At 43.9% G+C, this 15,654-nt stretch overlaps 1 protein-coding gene across 2 annotated transcripts in view; it reads right to left on the bottom strand.

Annotated features, from left to right (window-relative positions):
- Nucleotides 1-15,654, bottom strand: part of Ptprb (protein tyrosine phosphatase receptor type B) — a 113,413-nt gene that overhangs the window by 8,727 nt on the left and 89,032 nt on the right. For both annotated transcript variants that reach the window (XM_036169589.1, XM_036169590.1), the window contains 10 exons: nt 12,370-12,476; nt 10,215-10,314; nt 9,310-9,393; nt 9,193-9,210; nt 8,997-9,078; nt 8,339-8,429; nt 7,571-7,647; nt 5,566-5,700; nt 3,202-3,324; nt 2,640-2,803 (listed from right to left, as the gene is read on the bottom strand). In XM_036169589.1, coding sequence (XP_036025482.1) covers nt 2,640-2,803; nt 3,202-3,324; nt 5,566-5,700; nt 7,571-7,647; nt 8,339-8,429; nt 8,997-9,078; nt 9,193-9,210; nt 9,310-9,393; nt 10,215-10,314; nt 12,370-12,476 — 981 coding nt within the window. The remainder of the gene's footprint in view (nt 1-2,639; nt 2,804-3,201; nt 3,325-5,565; nt 5,701-7,570; nt 7,648-8,338; nt 8,430-8,996; nt 9,079-9,192; nt 9,211-9,309; nt 9,394-10,214; nt 10,315-12,369; nt 12,477-15,654) is intronic.

The raw sequence follows: 15,654 nt of genomic DNA, 5'->3' as shown, positions 1-15,654 counted from the left end.
TTAAAAAACTCAACTTTGAACAGATCTATGATTGACTATGGCACCCATTCCCACTGCACGGCTCTACTATTCCTAAATAAGTATCAATATTCTTGGTAGACACTCCCTCTGGTTATTTTGGCTGGCAATAAACACCTTTATAAGCTACAAAGCAATTCTCCAGTGTTTCTGAAAGAAAATGCCTGCCATTCTTCAGAAAGCAGGAGACCCCTGAGTGATTCATGTACCCATTAAAGCATTGAGGTCCAAAGACGTATAAAAGCAGGGCTCCTGGGGTGTGGGGATGCTGGGGAGAAATGAACACATCTGACATTTATTTTACTGTAGCAATTTTCCTCTCTTTATTTATCGGTGACACTTAGGTAGGGCTACCCAAGTGTGCTGCAACATTAATTAGCTAACCACCAGGCTGCCCAGAGAGAGAAAGATGGCTTGTTAAGCTGATTTTATGGACAGACGAACTGAAGCAAAGAAAAGTCAAGAGAAAAAAAAGAAAAGAAATTTAAGGGCAAAAATTGGCTACAGACAGCTGGAGTGAGTTAGTGAGGTCCCTTTTCCCTGTCCCTTGCCTTCATGTGACAACAGCTTTCTCTTCTCTGGAGGGACACACGGCTTCAGAGACAAGGCCCCTGTAAGATACCAATCTGTCTGTGACTTGATCTTGAAGCTTCAAGAATTGTGAAAGATAAGTTTCTGTTGTTTATAAATCACCCAGTGAAGGGCTGGAGCATGGCAGACACAGGCCCTAGCTTGGCAAACATGGCGCCTACAGGTTTTGCCTTTTATCTTCCTTCTTGCTGAAGTGTTAGATTACATTCCTGAAGCTAGCCACCAAGGCCTAGCCCCTTGTTTGGGCGCTGACTCATTCCTGAGGCTGATCACCAAGGTCCAATATCAAAAACCCAAGGTCCAGCTATCAAAACTCATTATTTTGACTACCCCAATTAAAACACCCAATCAGAACTTACCAATGTGTCCTAGCTCATTCTAACACAGACCTGCTCCATTTCTTTCTTAACATTAACACTTTGCAAAGCTATTTGCTTCTGCTCTTTCTGTCCAATTTAGATTCAACCATCTTGTCTCTCTGCCATGCCTAATAAAGGATCTCTTTTTATAGGAAATTGGTGTTTGGGTATGGTCTGTGCCTTATCTGGACTCCAGAGGGGAGTACTCCACAGTACTGAGTCCCTTCACCCACTCTGCAGTATTTTTATAATAGTGTCGCCAGTGGATAAGAACATGCTACTAGACCTGGAGGGAAGTCTAGGGCAGTGAGCTCCACAGGTAGAAAAGCTTCTTCAGGTGGGGGAGAGAGAAGGCAATCTCAAGAAGTTAAACATAGCAGGAAACCACAGAGAAATCCTGTCTCCAAAACAAAACAAAACAGCAGGAAGCAAGAATAAGTCTGTGCACCAGACTCAGAGAAAAAAATGACATCTTTTCTCTTTTATTCAAGACCTAGATGAAAATTCACATGAGGTGGTTTGAGTGGTTAATATTCCCCACAGAGTTGGGCATTTGAACACTTGGTCCCCTTTGGGTAGGTTTAGAGTGTGTGGTCCTACTGGAGGAAGTATGTCACCGTGGGTAGGCTTTGAGTATCTATAGTTATGCCCCTCTTCCTGTCCGTGCTCTGCTTCTTGCTTATAGGTCAACATGTAAGCTCTCAGCTCACCATTCACTCCAACTGCCATGCTGCGGTTGGCTGGCTGCCATACTGTTCTTGCCATAATGGACTCACAACCTCTGCAACTATAAGCCCAAAGAAACTCTTTCTCCCGTAAGGTGCTTTGTTCGGGGTGTTTTATCTCAGCAATAAAAAAGTAACTCGTGTGTGTGTGTGTGTGTGTGTGTGTGTGTGTGTGTGTGTGTGCAATGTAACTAGAAAAGGGGACCGTGAGAGGGGAGACAGTGCTCCTAAAGAGGAAGAAGGTAATGGAATACACATGATGTGAAAGCTGAGGGGGTAAGGTGGGAACCCATCAGAGGAAGGCAGGATTTATGGGGGAGGGCCGTGGGGGAGGAAACCACACAAAAGGACATACAGGTATGGAACTGTGATAAGGAAACCTATTGGTTTGTATGATAATCTGCAAAGTTAATTTAAAAAATTAGAAGCAAGCAAAACAAAAAAAAAAAAATCAGCCAGGCGTTGGTGGCGCACGCCTTTAATCCCAGCACTCGGGAGGCAGAGGCAGGTGGATCTCTGTGAGTTCGAGGCCAGCCTGGGCTACCAAGTGAGTTCCAGGAAACCTGTCTTGAAAAACCAAAAAAAAAAAAAAAATCAACTTGTAGAGTCAACTCTTGGCTAGAACGGGAGAGAAAGTGATGAGGCGCTGGACTGGAGGTGAGATGGGGTCCAGGGTGGAGGGTGTGGAAGTGACTTAAGGATTCTCTATTTCATGCAGCAGGACAGAGAACGAGAAGAGAGCGAGGAGGAGAACGAAGTGGGAGGCGAAGAAACTGGAAACGGTGAAGAAGAACGAGGTTAGGAGAGGGAGAAGAGCACGATGCTCTCCTCTGGGGTGAGGCAGCCTGGCTGGCTTGGAGAAACCTCCTGGGGCATGTGCCTTTGCATTGCTGTGGACTCTCACTGACGCCGCCTCCACCTTGACCACCTCTCAGGTTGCTCCTACCTGCAGTGCACTACGGTGGGCCCGGCCCCTGGGCTTCTGTTGATGTAGTCCCTGACAGTCCTCACAAACTGGATCAGGGACTGGGTGGTCTCTGGGACTCCATGGTCTGGCCATACCGTGTAGTGAAAGTGACGGATGAGTCTGTGTGCATCCAACTGTTCTTCCTGCAGGGGTGGAGAGCAGGGGATGAGAGGGACGTCTGAGGAAAAACTCAAGGACTCTGACGTCTGTGTCACATGAGCTGTCATGGTCTGAAACTATGGGCTACAAAGCAGGGAAAGCAGGATTCACAGAGTCCCCTCTATGTAAGTTGGGTTGTTTCTTTTATTCCCTCGCTGCCTCCCTCCTTCCCTCCCTCCCTCCTTTCCTCCCCCCCCCCATTCTTTTCCTGAGATAGGATCTCTTGTAGCTCAAGCTTGCCCCAAGCTCTCTATGTATTTGAAGATGACCTTGAACTTCATCTTGCCTCCACCTCCTCCCAAATGCTTGGATTCTAAATAGATAGCCACAGTACCTGGCTTCTAAGTTGGGTTTTAAAATGAGGTCAAGGAAACTAACATACACTGCATATTTTAAATTCTCTGATGGTCCACTCAGGTAGCACGGACTCTGAGACCATCTGCAGGATAAGATCCCCGTAGTAAAGAGAGTCCTGGTCTGCTGGCCAGTAATGGTCACACTTTACCTAGAGGAGAACAGACAGGAAAAAAATTAAGTCTGGAAACATGACAGTGAGGTCATCTGGAGTCCCCCTCCTTCAAATCCCTTCCTGAGCCGGGGATCCAGGATCAGCTGCTAAAGCAACTCAATCGTTTACTTTCTATTAATCTGTTTGTGGCCAGTGACAAAGCCGGGCTGCTGTTCCACGGGATAGCAAGAGACTGTCCCCCAAAGCAAGTCCCAATCTCCACCTTTAGAGTCATTCACCTTTGGGGTTTGTGGGTTTTTCTGAATGATTTCCTCAGTGTCCTGGTCCCACCAACTGATAAACAATGACTGAAAAATCTCTTGTTCTTGGGCTGGGGCCATAGCTCAGTGGCAGAGAGGCCTTGCACAACATGCAGAAGGCCTGGGATTCCACCCCCAAGAACTTCAAAGAGAAGGGAAAAAGTGTTCTTTCTGAAGAAAGACCTACCCAAGTAGAGGACGGCATTGTCTTCCTGGCCCTGTTTGGTCACATTCTTTTTTTTTTTTTTAATCATTTTTCCTTACCTGGGCCATGTGACCAAAAGATCTCTAAGAACTTAGAACTTTCAGCTAAACTTGTATTTATATGCACAAAGAGGTGAGGAAAGAGATTCTGAATATTTGTTTTTATATTATGTTTTGTGGAACATATTAATTAAAATTGATATTTTTTTTTGGGGGGGTAAACACGAAAAGATTAGAGAGGCAACAGAACAAGCCACTGCCACGTCTTATCTCTAAGACTCCTCAGTCTGAAAAGCTTCAAGTTCCTGTCTCCTCACACCTTTTATACCTTTCTCTGCCCAGCCATGATGGCATGTGTGTTTCCCAATACTGGGATTAAAGGTGTGTGACTCCCAAGTACTGGGATTCAAGGTGTGTGCTACCACTGCCTGACCTCTATGTCTAATCTAGTGGCTTGCTCTGTTCTCTGATCTCTAGGCAATTTGTATTAAGGTATACAATATATCACCACATATTTCATAGATGAGAAAATAAACATGGAAAAGTTAAGTAATTAGCCCAAATTTACAAGGCAAATACAGTGATGAATGCGAACCCAGTTATTTGTGACTAATAGCTACATATTGGACCTGTAAGCAACAGTATTTTGAACTAGATCATCTCAAAGGTTTCTTATAACTTAGATGATTTTTTAAAGGATAACTTGTCTTTACTTTTTTTTTTCATTTTTCTTTATTAAGAAATGTTCTACTCACTCTATATACCACCCACAGATCTCATCACCTCCCTCCTCCCACCCCCCAAATTTATATATATATATATATTTGGTTTTTCAAGACAGGGTTTCTCTGTAGCTTTGGAGGCTGTCCTAGAACTCACTTTGTAGACCAGGTTGGCCTCGAACTCACAGAGATCCACGTGCCTCTGCCTCCCAAGTGCTGGGATTACAGGTGTGTGCCACTACTGCCCAGCGATATATTTTTAAAGATGCATATTCATTGACTATAGATACATATCTGTATTTCTGTGTGTAGACTTGGGTATCAAATAAGGTAAACATCGCTTTTATTTTAGTGTGTATGGTGAGGCAGGCAGACAGAACTATATATGTGTATTGAATTTCTGTTTACATAGATATGGACATATTCTAGCCATTTCATCAATATTTGTAGTTACATATATTATATAAATATTATCTAATAAGGCTACTCTTGCAGAGAAATACATGGGCCTCATTCTACTCAGGATGATGGAAGATAGTCTGGATATCCAACATACACATATTAAGCTCTTTATATTTAGTCTCTCTTTTAATCCTAAAACTAGTCATATAATATAGAAAATTATAAACAGGAATTATAAATATAAGAGTTTTTAATAGATAGCTATTAATAGATAGATTGGTTTTTCAGATAGATATTTTACTTTGTGTCTGCCATACAACCTAAAACACTTCTCTCCTGAGAGCCCCCTCGACTCTGGTAGGGTCTCTCCCCTACCCATTCTCTGAAGGACAGAGCATACATGGGGTCAGGCATGCTTCCCACTCATGTTTCCTTCTGACTATCCCAGGCTTCACATGCAAACAGCTTTGAACGAATTTAAAAGTGGATCCAGATTGTTTTATAATCAAATGGCTTAATTCCCTAACAGCTTTCTCCCAGGGTCTCTTCTTGGTTCTGTGGGTGTAACTTTGGATGGGGAGGGAGGATAGGATTCCATCAAAACAACAGCAGAAACCAAAGCCAAGGAGGCAGGAAGACTGTTTACTCACTCGGCCTTTCTCAACACACTGGGTCACCATGACGATGTTGTGAACGTTTTGTTCCCACGCCATTTTCCAGAAGTCATCCTTGGTGCCAGGAAGCGGTCCCTGTGTGGCGATATATTCTCTTCTGAAGTTGTTACCCTGTGATGAGTTTACAATATGGAGAGTCAGAAACAATGGGCTTGTAAACAAAGAGTAAGCTCGCAGATTAGAAGGTATGGAGGTCTCCGCCAGGCCCCGAGGTGGAGAGCAAGATATGGACACACGTGTCAAGGCTGGGCAGGAGGAAGGACCATTGTTTAAAGTCACATCCTCTTCATCAGCTGGGTCTGTTACAAATGGAGGATTCCAGCCACAATATAGAAAACAATTTTACTCTTTTTTGTATGTGCTTGTGTGCCTCTGTGTGTGTTTGTGTGTCTATGTGTGCCTATGTGAGTGTCTGTGTCTGTGTGTACCTTTGTGTGTGTGTATGTCTATATGTACCTGTGTTTGTGTGTGCCTTTATGTGTGTTTGTGTATCTATGTGTGCCCATGTGTGTCTGTGTCTGTGTGTGCCTTTGTGTATGTATATGTGCCTATATGTACCTGTATGTACATATATGTGTCTGTGTGTGCTTTTATGTGTTTGTGTGTACCTGTGTGTGTATTTAGTGTTTGTGTGTGTGTGTGTGTGTGTGTGTGTGTGTGTGTGTGTGTGTAAACTAAAAAGAACTGACTTAGTCTTTTTGGATAATTGACACCACAATAATTCAGAAAGAGATATCATGCAAAGGAAGCTTAATGGAAAATGAGGCACTGATACCCTGAGACACCAGATAGTGTGCAGTGGGTCTGGACGTTCACAGATCTGACTTAATCCTAACCATGGTGACCTGGAGATTCCCACTAATCCTTTCTTCAATTCAACACTACAGAATTAATTATAAGTCTCAGTGGCAGTTCATTTCTCATTGCCTTTGCTCAAGATCTCTATATTCCATCGGCTCTGCCATCCACAACCCAGCCACCCACACCCTGCTTCTCAGCTGGCTAATCTTTATTTATCCTTAGCACCTTGTCTGTCTGACTGAAGTCATCTCTCATCTTTCTCTCTATCGGGTGTGACATTCTCCTTCTCCATGTTCTGTGGTAACCTCTAGCCTCTTGCTTCTCATTGTGGTCCTTGGGCTGGCGGGGAATGGAATCACACAGGGGCTTGTTAGAAATGCAAAATACCAGGCTCTCCCTATCTCTGCTAAAAAGAAGGATGATGTTGAAGTGTGGGTGACAATGATGTTCATTCACATAGGAGACGCCACTCTGGTGTGGTAAATATGACACTGCCCTGTGACTCTTTAACAGTTCTCTTAGAGACACAATCCCTTTATATAGCTTAGTGTTTAGATTACAGTCATCACTTAATTGGTTAGCATGTATTGAATGTATAGATGATAATTTGAGGTATTTTCCTAATGTTTTGGAGAAGGAATTAGGGGATCAACGAGGTAGCAGAACTTGCTGTGCCATGGAGCCAGCCAGGGACAAAAGTGGAATTCAGATCTGGGATTTTTTTTTTTTTTTTGACCTTTAAAGCTTCTTTCCCCGTGATGTATGTGGGAGGTTGGCAAGATGCATGGCAGTATCAGATCCCAGAAGTTAACACAATTTTCAAGTGTGTGTGTGTGGTTTCCAAAAGTCCAAGTAACAAGAGGTTGGCCCTTTTGGCATGGCAGCCTTAGCCATGGGGGGTTATCTCCCTTAAGCAGCTCTAACCTGACCTATCCTAGGGCCACAGAAAGAAAACAGTCTTTGAACACTAGTCTTGGGGTCGTGAGAATTGCACCTGACCACGGCCATTGTGAAAAACAGAGCTCAGGAGTGAGGGAAGCGAACAGCCTGTATTTTATGGCAACCAGACATGGTCTTTTAAATCTTGCAAGTGTTTCTAGACAGAATAGTGGGGCAGCTCAGAAGGTGTGGCATGTGCTGCGTAACTGCCCTTAAAGCTTCATCCTGGGGGTTCACTTACGGGGATGTAACTGGCATTGATGTAGTCAGAGCATGGGTCATCATCTACATTGGACAGCTTCACTCTTGAGGTATCATCTGGAAGGAGAGATATTGGAAGACTTGCTGCAGGGTCTTCATGGAATGGTATTCCCATGTAGGCAATGCGGCACTAGATTGTCTTACCTCTGATCCCAGCAGCCTCAAGAATAGTGTTCCTATCTCTGTTTAATAGCTGGGGCTCTGACAGGGTAACTAACTCAGGCATGTGACATAGGTGCCACATGAGCAATGGATGCAGGAGACAATGGGAAGTCCCATCTATGGTTTCCTTTGCAGCATTCCAACACTTGCTCAGTGCAGCAGTGGCCCCCTCTCCTTCACTTCCGGATTGAATACTAGCCAGAAAAACCACCTTCAGTTGCTTTACCTAATAGGGCAGGAGGCTTTTCTTAAAAATCGCAGACTAGAGACTGTGAAGTGAACCCAAGTGAGTCAGTCAGAGCCCTGCTCTTAACTCTGGTCATGCTATGAGCCTCCCAGGAGTAACAGTAAGAACAGCAAAGGGAAATGCCAACTGGTCCTCTCAGAACCAGAATTTTAAATGGCTGTTACTCTTGTGAAAGGAGGGCAGGAGCATTTGGAACATCCCTTATTAAAATCATTTGGAGCCCAAGAGCATACCTATCCAGCTATTCTACACACACACACACACACACACACACACACACACACACACACACACACGGTTTTGATGTGATAGCCCCCCAAGTTCCAACACAAAACTTACAGGGCAATATGTTGTTGTATCGATTTTTCCCTCTATTCTCAGGCAAGAGAGCAATGTCACATGGCTGGTTTCGACCCACGTCTTTTAAGTCCTGTTAGGTTAAAAAAAAAAATGTTTGCAAGTGGAAAATATAAAATAAAATAAGGCAGCTCAGACAACCCTTGAGAGATTTAACAACATAAAGACATGCACATGAGCTACAGTTCACGGAACGCCTGGCGTTCCATAGGCGTGGGCTCTGATCTTCTCCACATTGGAGAGGTGCCCCTAATGCCAACCTATAGAGGATGCTTAAAGGTGATAAATACCATGCTCCAGGACACACACAAGGCAAAACTGAGAACTGTGTTCAAAGCCTGGGTACGCTTTTCCAAACTATGTTGTTTCCCAGACGGGCAAATATCCAGGCTGAGTAACTGACAGCATTGCATTGAAACTTGTTCAATCCTTTCCCAGTGAGCCAGAAAGTATTTGGTTTGCTGTGTGCTTCAAGCTCAAAGTGGCCTCTGAGAATAGGTGGGACGCTGTTCAGGGAGCTGCCTCAGACACAATGTGTGTTCTGCTGAGACCATAGGCACCCTAACCATGACTTCACAGTAACATTAAAGAGGGGATTCTACAGACCGGGTGCAAAGGCTTCCCTGGGCCCGTGTGGTACCTCGTATTCCTTGGATAGAAGGTAGTTGGAGTCCGCCTGCAGCTTCATGAAATGCCCTTCAAACTGATTTATCTTTATGGGGCTGTAATTAGAAACAAAAGGAAAGGAAAAGAAAGTTACTGAAGAAATGGGGAACGTGCAATTGCCAGCCTGAGTTGTGTTTCAAAAGCAGATTAATTAATTAATTTTCTCTTACCAAGAAGTTTTCCGGTTGCTGTGACAAGACAGACAAAAAAGAAAGAGGGGCCTTGTTAGCAAATCTCGCAGAATACCATCTTTCAGTAAACCGAGCAAAGGAGACTTTGGCACTTACCCTTTCTGGCCCAGATTCAAATGGACAGACAAAGGCCGATCCCTGTGAATGCTCAGGCGGGCAGACGGCCTGTCCCGGCCATGGCTAAAACATAGGACACAGATTTCTTTATTCTAATTATGTTACTTGGCTTGTACAAGGCACTCCCCTCCCCCCGTTTATAGTAAGGCTGTGCACACTTGTGCAAATGTGGAATTTTCAGATGCCATGGAAGTCTGCTCTCAGCCAACATCCCTTTGGGGGAGGAAGAAGAGACGGAACATCATAAAGTCATCCTGCCCACTCAGGAACACATCTCCAGGATAACTGAAAGATTTGTCTCCTGACGTTTGGCTACAGGTCATAACTGCTTCCCACACTCAATCAAACTTTCCTTAAGAAAGTCCCCTAAGGCAGAAAACCTCAGATGCCAGATACAGCTGCAAGGGGTAGACAAAGCAGGAAAAAACCAGTGGCAGAAGAAGGCCCCGGACTAGAAAGCACAGGCTGGCTTTCTCATTTGTTTAGCTCTTGAAACTGGGGTGGCTGGAAAATCCCAAGATGCTCACGCCAGTCATACTTTTTAGGGTATTTCAGAAAAGCACGCAGGCACACAGTTTGGAAAAGCCTGTCTTCATGAGGATAGGTACCTCAACTCTTTGGCCTGTGCATAAGGATTTTTTTCCATAGGCAAATAGATCTACTGATGGTATCTCATTTGTTGGTGAGGGCCAAGTTCATCAATGTTGGAAACCTGGAGAGCCGTGAGTCATGGATTCAGAGTTTGACTCTTAGTTTTACTAAGGAAACTATAGTGATTTAACCTGGAGAAACGAAACTATTTTCCCCTTTCAGGCTAAAGGACATTTTTCCGTAGCATCTCTGCATTTGTGAACCTCATCACTTAAAGGCATCTTTGTACTCACTTGACTTTCTGTCTGCAGATGAAGAACGCCACAAGGGCCACCAGCATGCCAATTAGAAACAGGCCAGCACTCACACCTTCGATGACCCCGAACAAGGGCTCTGTGATCACCCAGATGGAAATAGCAAATGAAAGGAGAGAAAATTAGTGGTAAGGAACCAATCTGACAGCTATGAAAGCTAAGTAACACTGCTGTTTGCACCCTTCAAGATGCCTACAGTGAGGTATTGACTATCCAAAGGCCATGAGCAGGCAGCTGAGGTGAAAGAGCTACCTACATCCTGGTATAGGCAGGTTGGCTCCAGAGTAAAAGTATCAACTTTGGGAGCTGATGATGTATAGCTCCCCACCCCCACCCCGCCACTTCTTTTTTTGACTCTTTGTGTATTTCACAGACTGCATCCCAATCCCACGTATGTCCCCATCCCCTCTCATTTGCCCTCTGTCCTTGCAACCTCCCTTCTCAATATAAAACAAAATTTAAAAGAAAAGCCAAAACCAGAGGAGGAGGAGGAAGAGGAAGAGGAAGAGGAAGAAGAGGAGGAGGAGGAGGAGGAAGAAGAGGAGGAGGAGGAGGAGGAGGAGGAGGAGGAGGAGGAGGAGAAGAAGAAGAAGAAGAAGAAGAAGAAGAAGAAGAAGAAGAAGAAGAAGAAGAAGAAGAAGAAAGAGAAGAAGAAGAAGAAGAAGAAGAAGGAGAAGAAGAAGAAAGATCTCACCATGGAAGCTGCAGTGTGGCCCAGTGAGTCACACAGTTTTTACCCTTTAGTCCACACATCTTTACTTTTAAGTGTTCATTGCTATGAGTCATTGGTCTGTTTTTTCTTTGAAAAGCCTTCTTATAATATTGCCTCTTCTGTTTAGTTTTGTGGAGTAGCCCCTTTGGGGAGCTCTACTCTTAGACCTTAGATCTGTTTATTCTATATTGACTTACATGACTCATCAAATCAACAGAGTCATTTTCCTTTTAATGTGTTTATGATTCTGCTTTGAATATTTTCTGAGCATCTTCGTTTATTGAACTAACCACATACATTTTTCTGTTGCATAATAATAGTTCAAATCAGAAAGAATCATGTTTGCAAAGGTCGCTACTCAACAGTAAATTACAGCCAGACACATCCAAATCCTCTTAGCTGGCTTCTGATCCTTCTTTGGCCTGAGAGGAAGGAGGTTATCCTCGGATTATCCAGAAACAGATAGAAAGATCTGTGAGGTTGGGCCATCCTTTATCTCGCAGCAGGGAGACCAACAGCATGTCCTCAGACCAAAAGGCTGAGCACTGCAACACACCAGATAAGGGAAGCTCGGATGGGATGGCGTCAAAGAACAAAGGGATGGGAGCCATGCAACTATCATCACAAGCACCTTTACCTACTGAGGTGTTTCACTAGCCCAAGATTTTAAATAATGTAAAATAAAACATAAAAAAGGAGGACAAAAACACCTTTAACCTGTGTTTGGCTATCTTAATTAATACTTAGTGTTTTTCTTCCCCACTTCTTTGACATGGACACTTGTCTCAAGTGTTTAAGGGTGATTGCTTCCATGATCCCTTTGCCTAAATGGTGGTGTATCATTTGCACATAACCCACCAATCCTCTGTTTGCTGTAGGACACCTCTGGATTAACGGACAATGCCTCTATACTATAAATGCTGTGGCAGCACTTGGTAGACTATATTGTTTGGAGAACAATGGCATGGAAGGAAAGGTTGTTTATAATTAACACAAACACATATTTGTTTCTTGAATTGATTTTCCTGATACACAGTATTGGACCTGTGGATATGAAGAACCAGCTCTATATGCATGGTTTCTGTCCCACCTACAACAGAGAGAGCCCTTTGTGCCGACTTAGAGTTTTACCTGTGTAAGCTCTTAATATTGGTGTTTTTCATTCCCTTAAAAATTCATTTTTAGGGGAAAAACCATCATGTACTTCCACCTTCTTTTAAAGATTAATCTCCCTCCAGTCTGTTCGGTAGACCTGGTGTAATCCCTCTGATCCACATCAATCCGTGGTCATGTGGAGATTAAAACCCAAGGGAAAATAAATACCCAGCCACTATCAGGCAAGTCACCATCCTTCCCCACTAAAGGCTCTTGTAGATGACATTGTGACTGGAGAAGGCACAGGTAGATGGAAAGGAGCCTTACCTGACTTAGTGGTGATGGGCAAAGAGAAAAATGTATCTGAATAGAGAGGCTTTGTGAACTCTTTCAAGTCCTCATCAAATAGCTGTGTAAAGGCCCGGATGCTGATTCTGAAAGAAAACAAGTTTATTTAAATGCAAACCAGTAACTGAGCAGAGTGGGATGGGCTGAAAAATGAGCTCAAGGGAAAACAGGTGGGCGGCTGGTTGTTAAGCACACAGGGTAGGATGAATTATGGGACCGGATAGACATGGGTTCATGCATTCATTCACTGATATGCTCATCAAATACTTATTGAGCCCCTGCAGTGTGCAGGCCACTTTTCTAGGAGCCAGGGATAATAAGAGGAATAAAACAAAATCCCAACCATCCCAGACCCCAAGCCCCAGATGAAATCTGACAGTAAGCCTAGAGATACAATGTGTCTGATGGTAATGAGTACCATTGGTAAGCAAAAACCATGGAATTCTTAGAAGAAGAAGAAGAAGAAGAAGAAGAAGAAGAAGAAGAAGAAGAAGAAGAAGAAGAAGAGGAGGAGGAGGAGGAGGAGGAGGAGGAGGAGGAGGAGGAGGAGGCGGCGGCTGACAACTTCAAGTGTCATTATGGTGATTATCCTTAAGACAGGCAGAGTTCTGACTACATGAGGCTCTTTAATATGTGGTTCTTCCATGTGCTTTGAGAAGTTACACTTCCTTCTTTGCCAAGCTTGTCATCCACAGGACTGAACCAAATATATCAGAAAAAAAAAAAAAATACAAGCATTCTGAGTTCTAGAAAACAAATGTATATGCTGTGAGTTCTAGAAAGCACATATATATGCTGTGAGTTGATGAAGCTGTAAGAATGTTGCAACTCTTCAGGATTCATCTTGACTGATCCCTCTGATCATAAACACTCGATGGACAATTTTTTTTTTTTTGTGCGTGTCAAGTATTTGGCACACTGTTCTGTAACCAATGGCATGTCTGTCTCCCCTGTTACCCTGGACCCTTGAAGCCTAGCAAAGAGGGCAAGTAATTCTGTAGAAGGGGTTTTAAAGCCATGAAGAAAGGCAGGATTAGAAGGATGTAGGGCTAGGGGCTGTCAATGAAGCCGGGGGAGAGTAGTTAAATAGTATAACCAACTCTGTGGTTGGCAGGTATACTATGGGGCTGTCTGAAGCTTGAGTGGGCATTATAAGCAAGCCAGAGAAGAGTGGAAAGCATCCCAAAGGATTGTAGAAACGAATTTCAAAGATTCAGAGATGTAGGCGAGCCATCATCTTGATGGAAGGGAACTTGATGGAGTGAGGGGTCAGAGGGCAAACGGTAGAACACAAGCTGTTGTAAATGAATGGGAATCACAGACAAGACACAAGGAACTCTGATCTGTCACATCCATGACTCTTCAGGACAACTCTGTGATGATGTGCAGATGGGAAAGGCAAGGATTAGGGTGTTAGGATGCTGCTCACAATGTGATACAGCTAGAAAGCAGCAGAGCTGGAGCTTGAATGGTGTGGCTTTCCCCCTGGGCCTTGGCAGCCACTGTGGATAGAATAAGTATGTTCTAGGAGACTGGTGGTCCCGGTCCAGACATAATCGACCACAGTTTCTTATTTGCTCTTCCTGTGAAATGTAGTACTGCTACCCTCTCTTACACTTTCACCCTCTGCCATTTCAGTTATGGAGTCAGTTGTGGCCCAAAATCATTTCCTGGAAAGTTCCAGAAATAAACAATTCTGAAGGTTTAAACTGTAAGTTGTTCTGAATGGCGTGATGACATCTTACTTTGTTCTATTCTGTTCTACCCAGAGAATGAAACACTCTTTCATCCAGTGTTTCCGCATGTGTGTGGACAGGTACAGGTGTGTGCAGGTGTGCATGGCCATGTGTGCAGGCCTGTAGGGAGGCCAGAAGACAACCTCAGGAGCTATTTATCTTGTGAGTTTCTGTTGCTCTTGAGATAGTGTCTATCTTTAGTCTGGAACTTACAGATTCAGCTAGGCTACCTGAACCCTAGTAAATCCTAGAATATGTTGCTAATCACCATTTTTTTTTTCAATTTTGGGATCACAAGCATGCAACCATTCCACCCAGCTTTAATATGTAGGTTCTGGGGATCAGTCTTGGGTCCTCCTGCTTGCCTGACAAGGACTCTACCAACAGAGCCATCTACTTAGTGCCTCCCCCTGGCCCCCATATTACTCAGTAGCCAACTGTTGGTTTAGTTTTGTTTTTGTCTTTTAGAGACATGTTTTATGTACCTAGTTGGAGCTCAAACTTGCTATATAGCCCATGTGCAGTGGTATGAATGAAAACAGCCCCAATAAGCTCACAGGAAGTAGCACTATTAGGAGGTGTGGCCTTATTGGAGGAAGTGTGTCACTGGGGGTGGGCTTTAAAGTTTCAAACACTCAAGCCAGGCCCAGTGTCTCTCTCTCTCTTCCTGCTGCCTGAGGATCCAGATGTAGAACTCTCAGCTTCCTCTCCAGCACCATGTCTGCCTGCATGCCACCATGCTTCCCACCATGATGACAATGGACTAAACTCCTGAACTGAAAGCCAGCCCCAATTAAATATTTTCTTTTATAAGAGTTGCCACAGGGGGAGGGAGGAAGAGTTGCCATGGTCAAGGTGTCTCCTCATAGCAATAAAACCCTAACTAACACACCAGAGTATCCTCGAATTCTTGATCCCCCTGCTTCTGCCTCTCAAATGCTAGTATTAAAGGCTTGGTCTACCAAGCCCTGTTTTCTCAAGCCATCTTATTATCAGATGGATTGTCACAATACTCCAGTGCTTACGTTAAAGAAACCTTAACTTTCACTTTATAATGCAGAGTAGTGGTGCTGGTAGTCCATGTATACTAAAGAGAAACTTCTCTTGGTTTCATATGTGAATGTTGTTGATTTAATAAGGAAAAGGATCTTATGCTAAGGTTAAAGATGTTAGCTGAGAAGGAACCTGACATGTGTCATGTCCCATAGTTGCTAAGGGTCACACTGGGACATGGTAAGTGCTTCGTTAAAATGGAAAAGGCTTGAAATCATAGGGTTTAGTACTGTGAGTGGTCCCAGGCAGACCCTATAGTTCTTTGGACAGAGAGGGGTACTATACCCCATCATCTTCTATCTTTCTAAGTCAATGAACAAACAGTCCTAGCCTTTCACTTCTACAGGAGAACAGTTCTCAGAATAATTTTGCTCAGGTTCTTTGAACCCAGATCACCAAGGAACCATGGACTCTCCTGACTCCTACAGAGACTGAAGGGTCCTAGTTTCTGATCCCGTGTATGTATCTTGCCTCA

This window comes from Onychomys torridus, chromosome 20 (genome assembly GCF_903995425.1).
Source record: "Onychomys torridus chromosome 20, mOncTor1.1, whole genome shotgun sequence".
Lineage (NCBI taxonomy): Eukaryota > Metazoa > Chordata > Mammalia > Rodentia > Cricetidae > Onychomys > Onychomys torridus.
The sequence above is the reverse complement of the archived record's forward strand: the minus strand, read 5'-3'. Positions and strand labels throughout refer to the sequence as shown.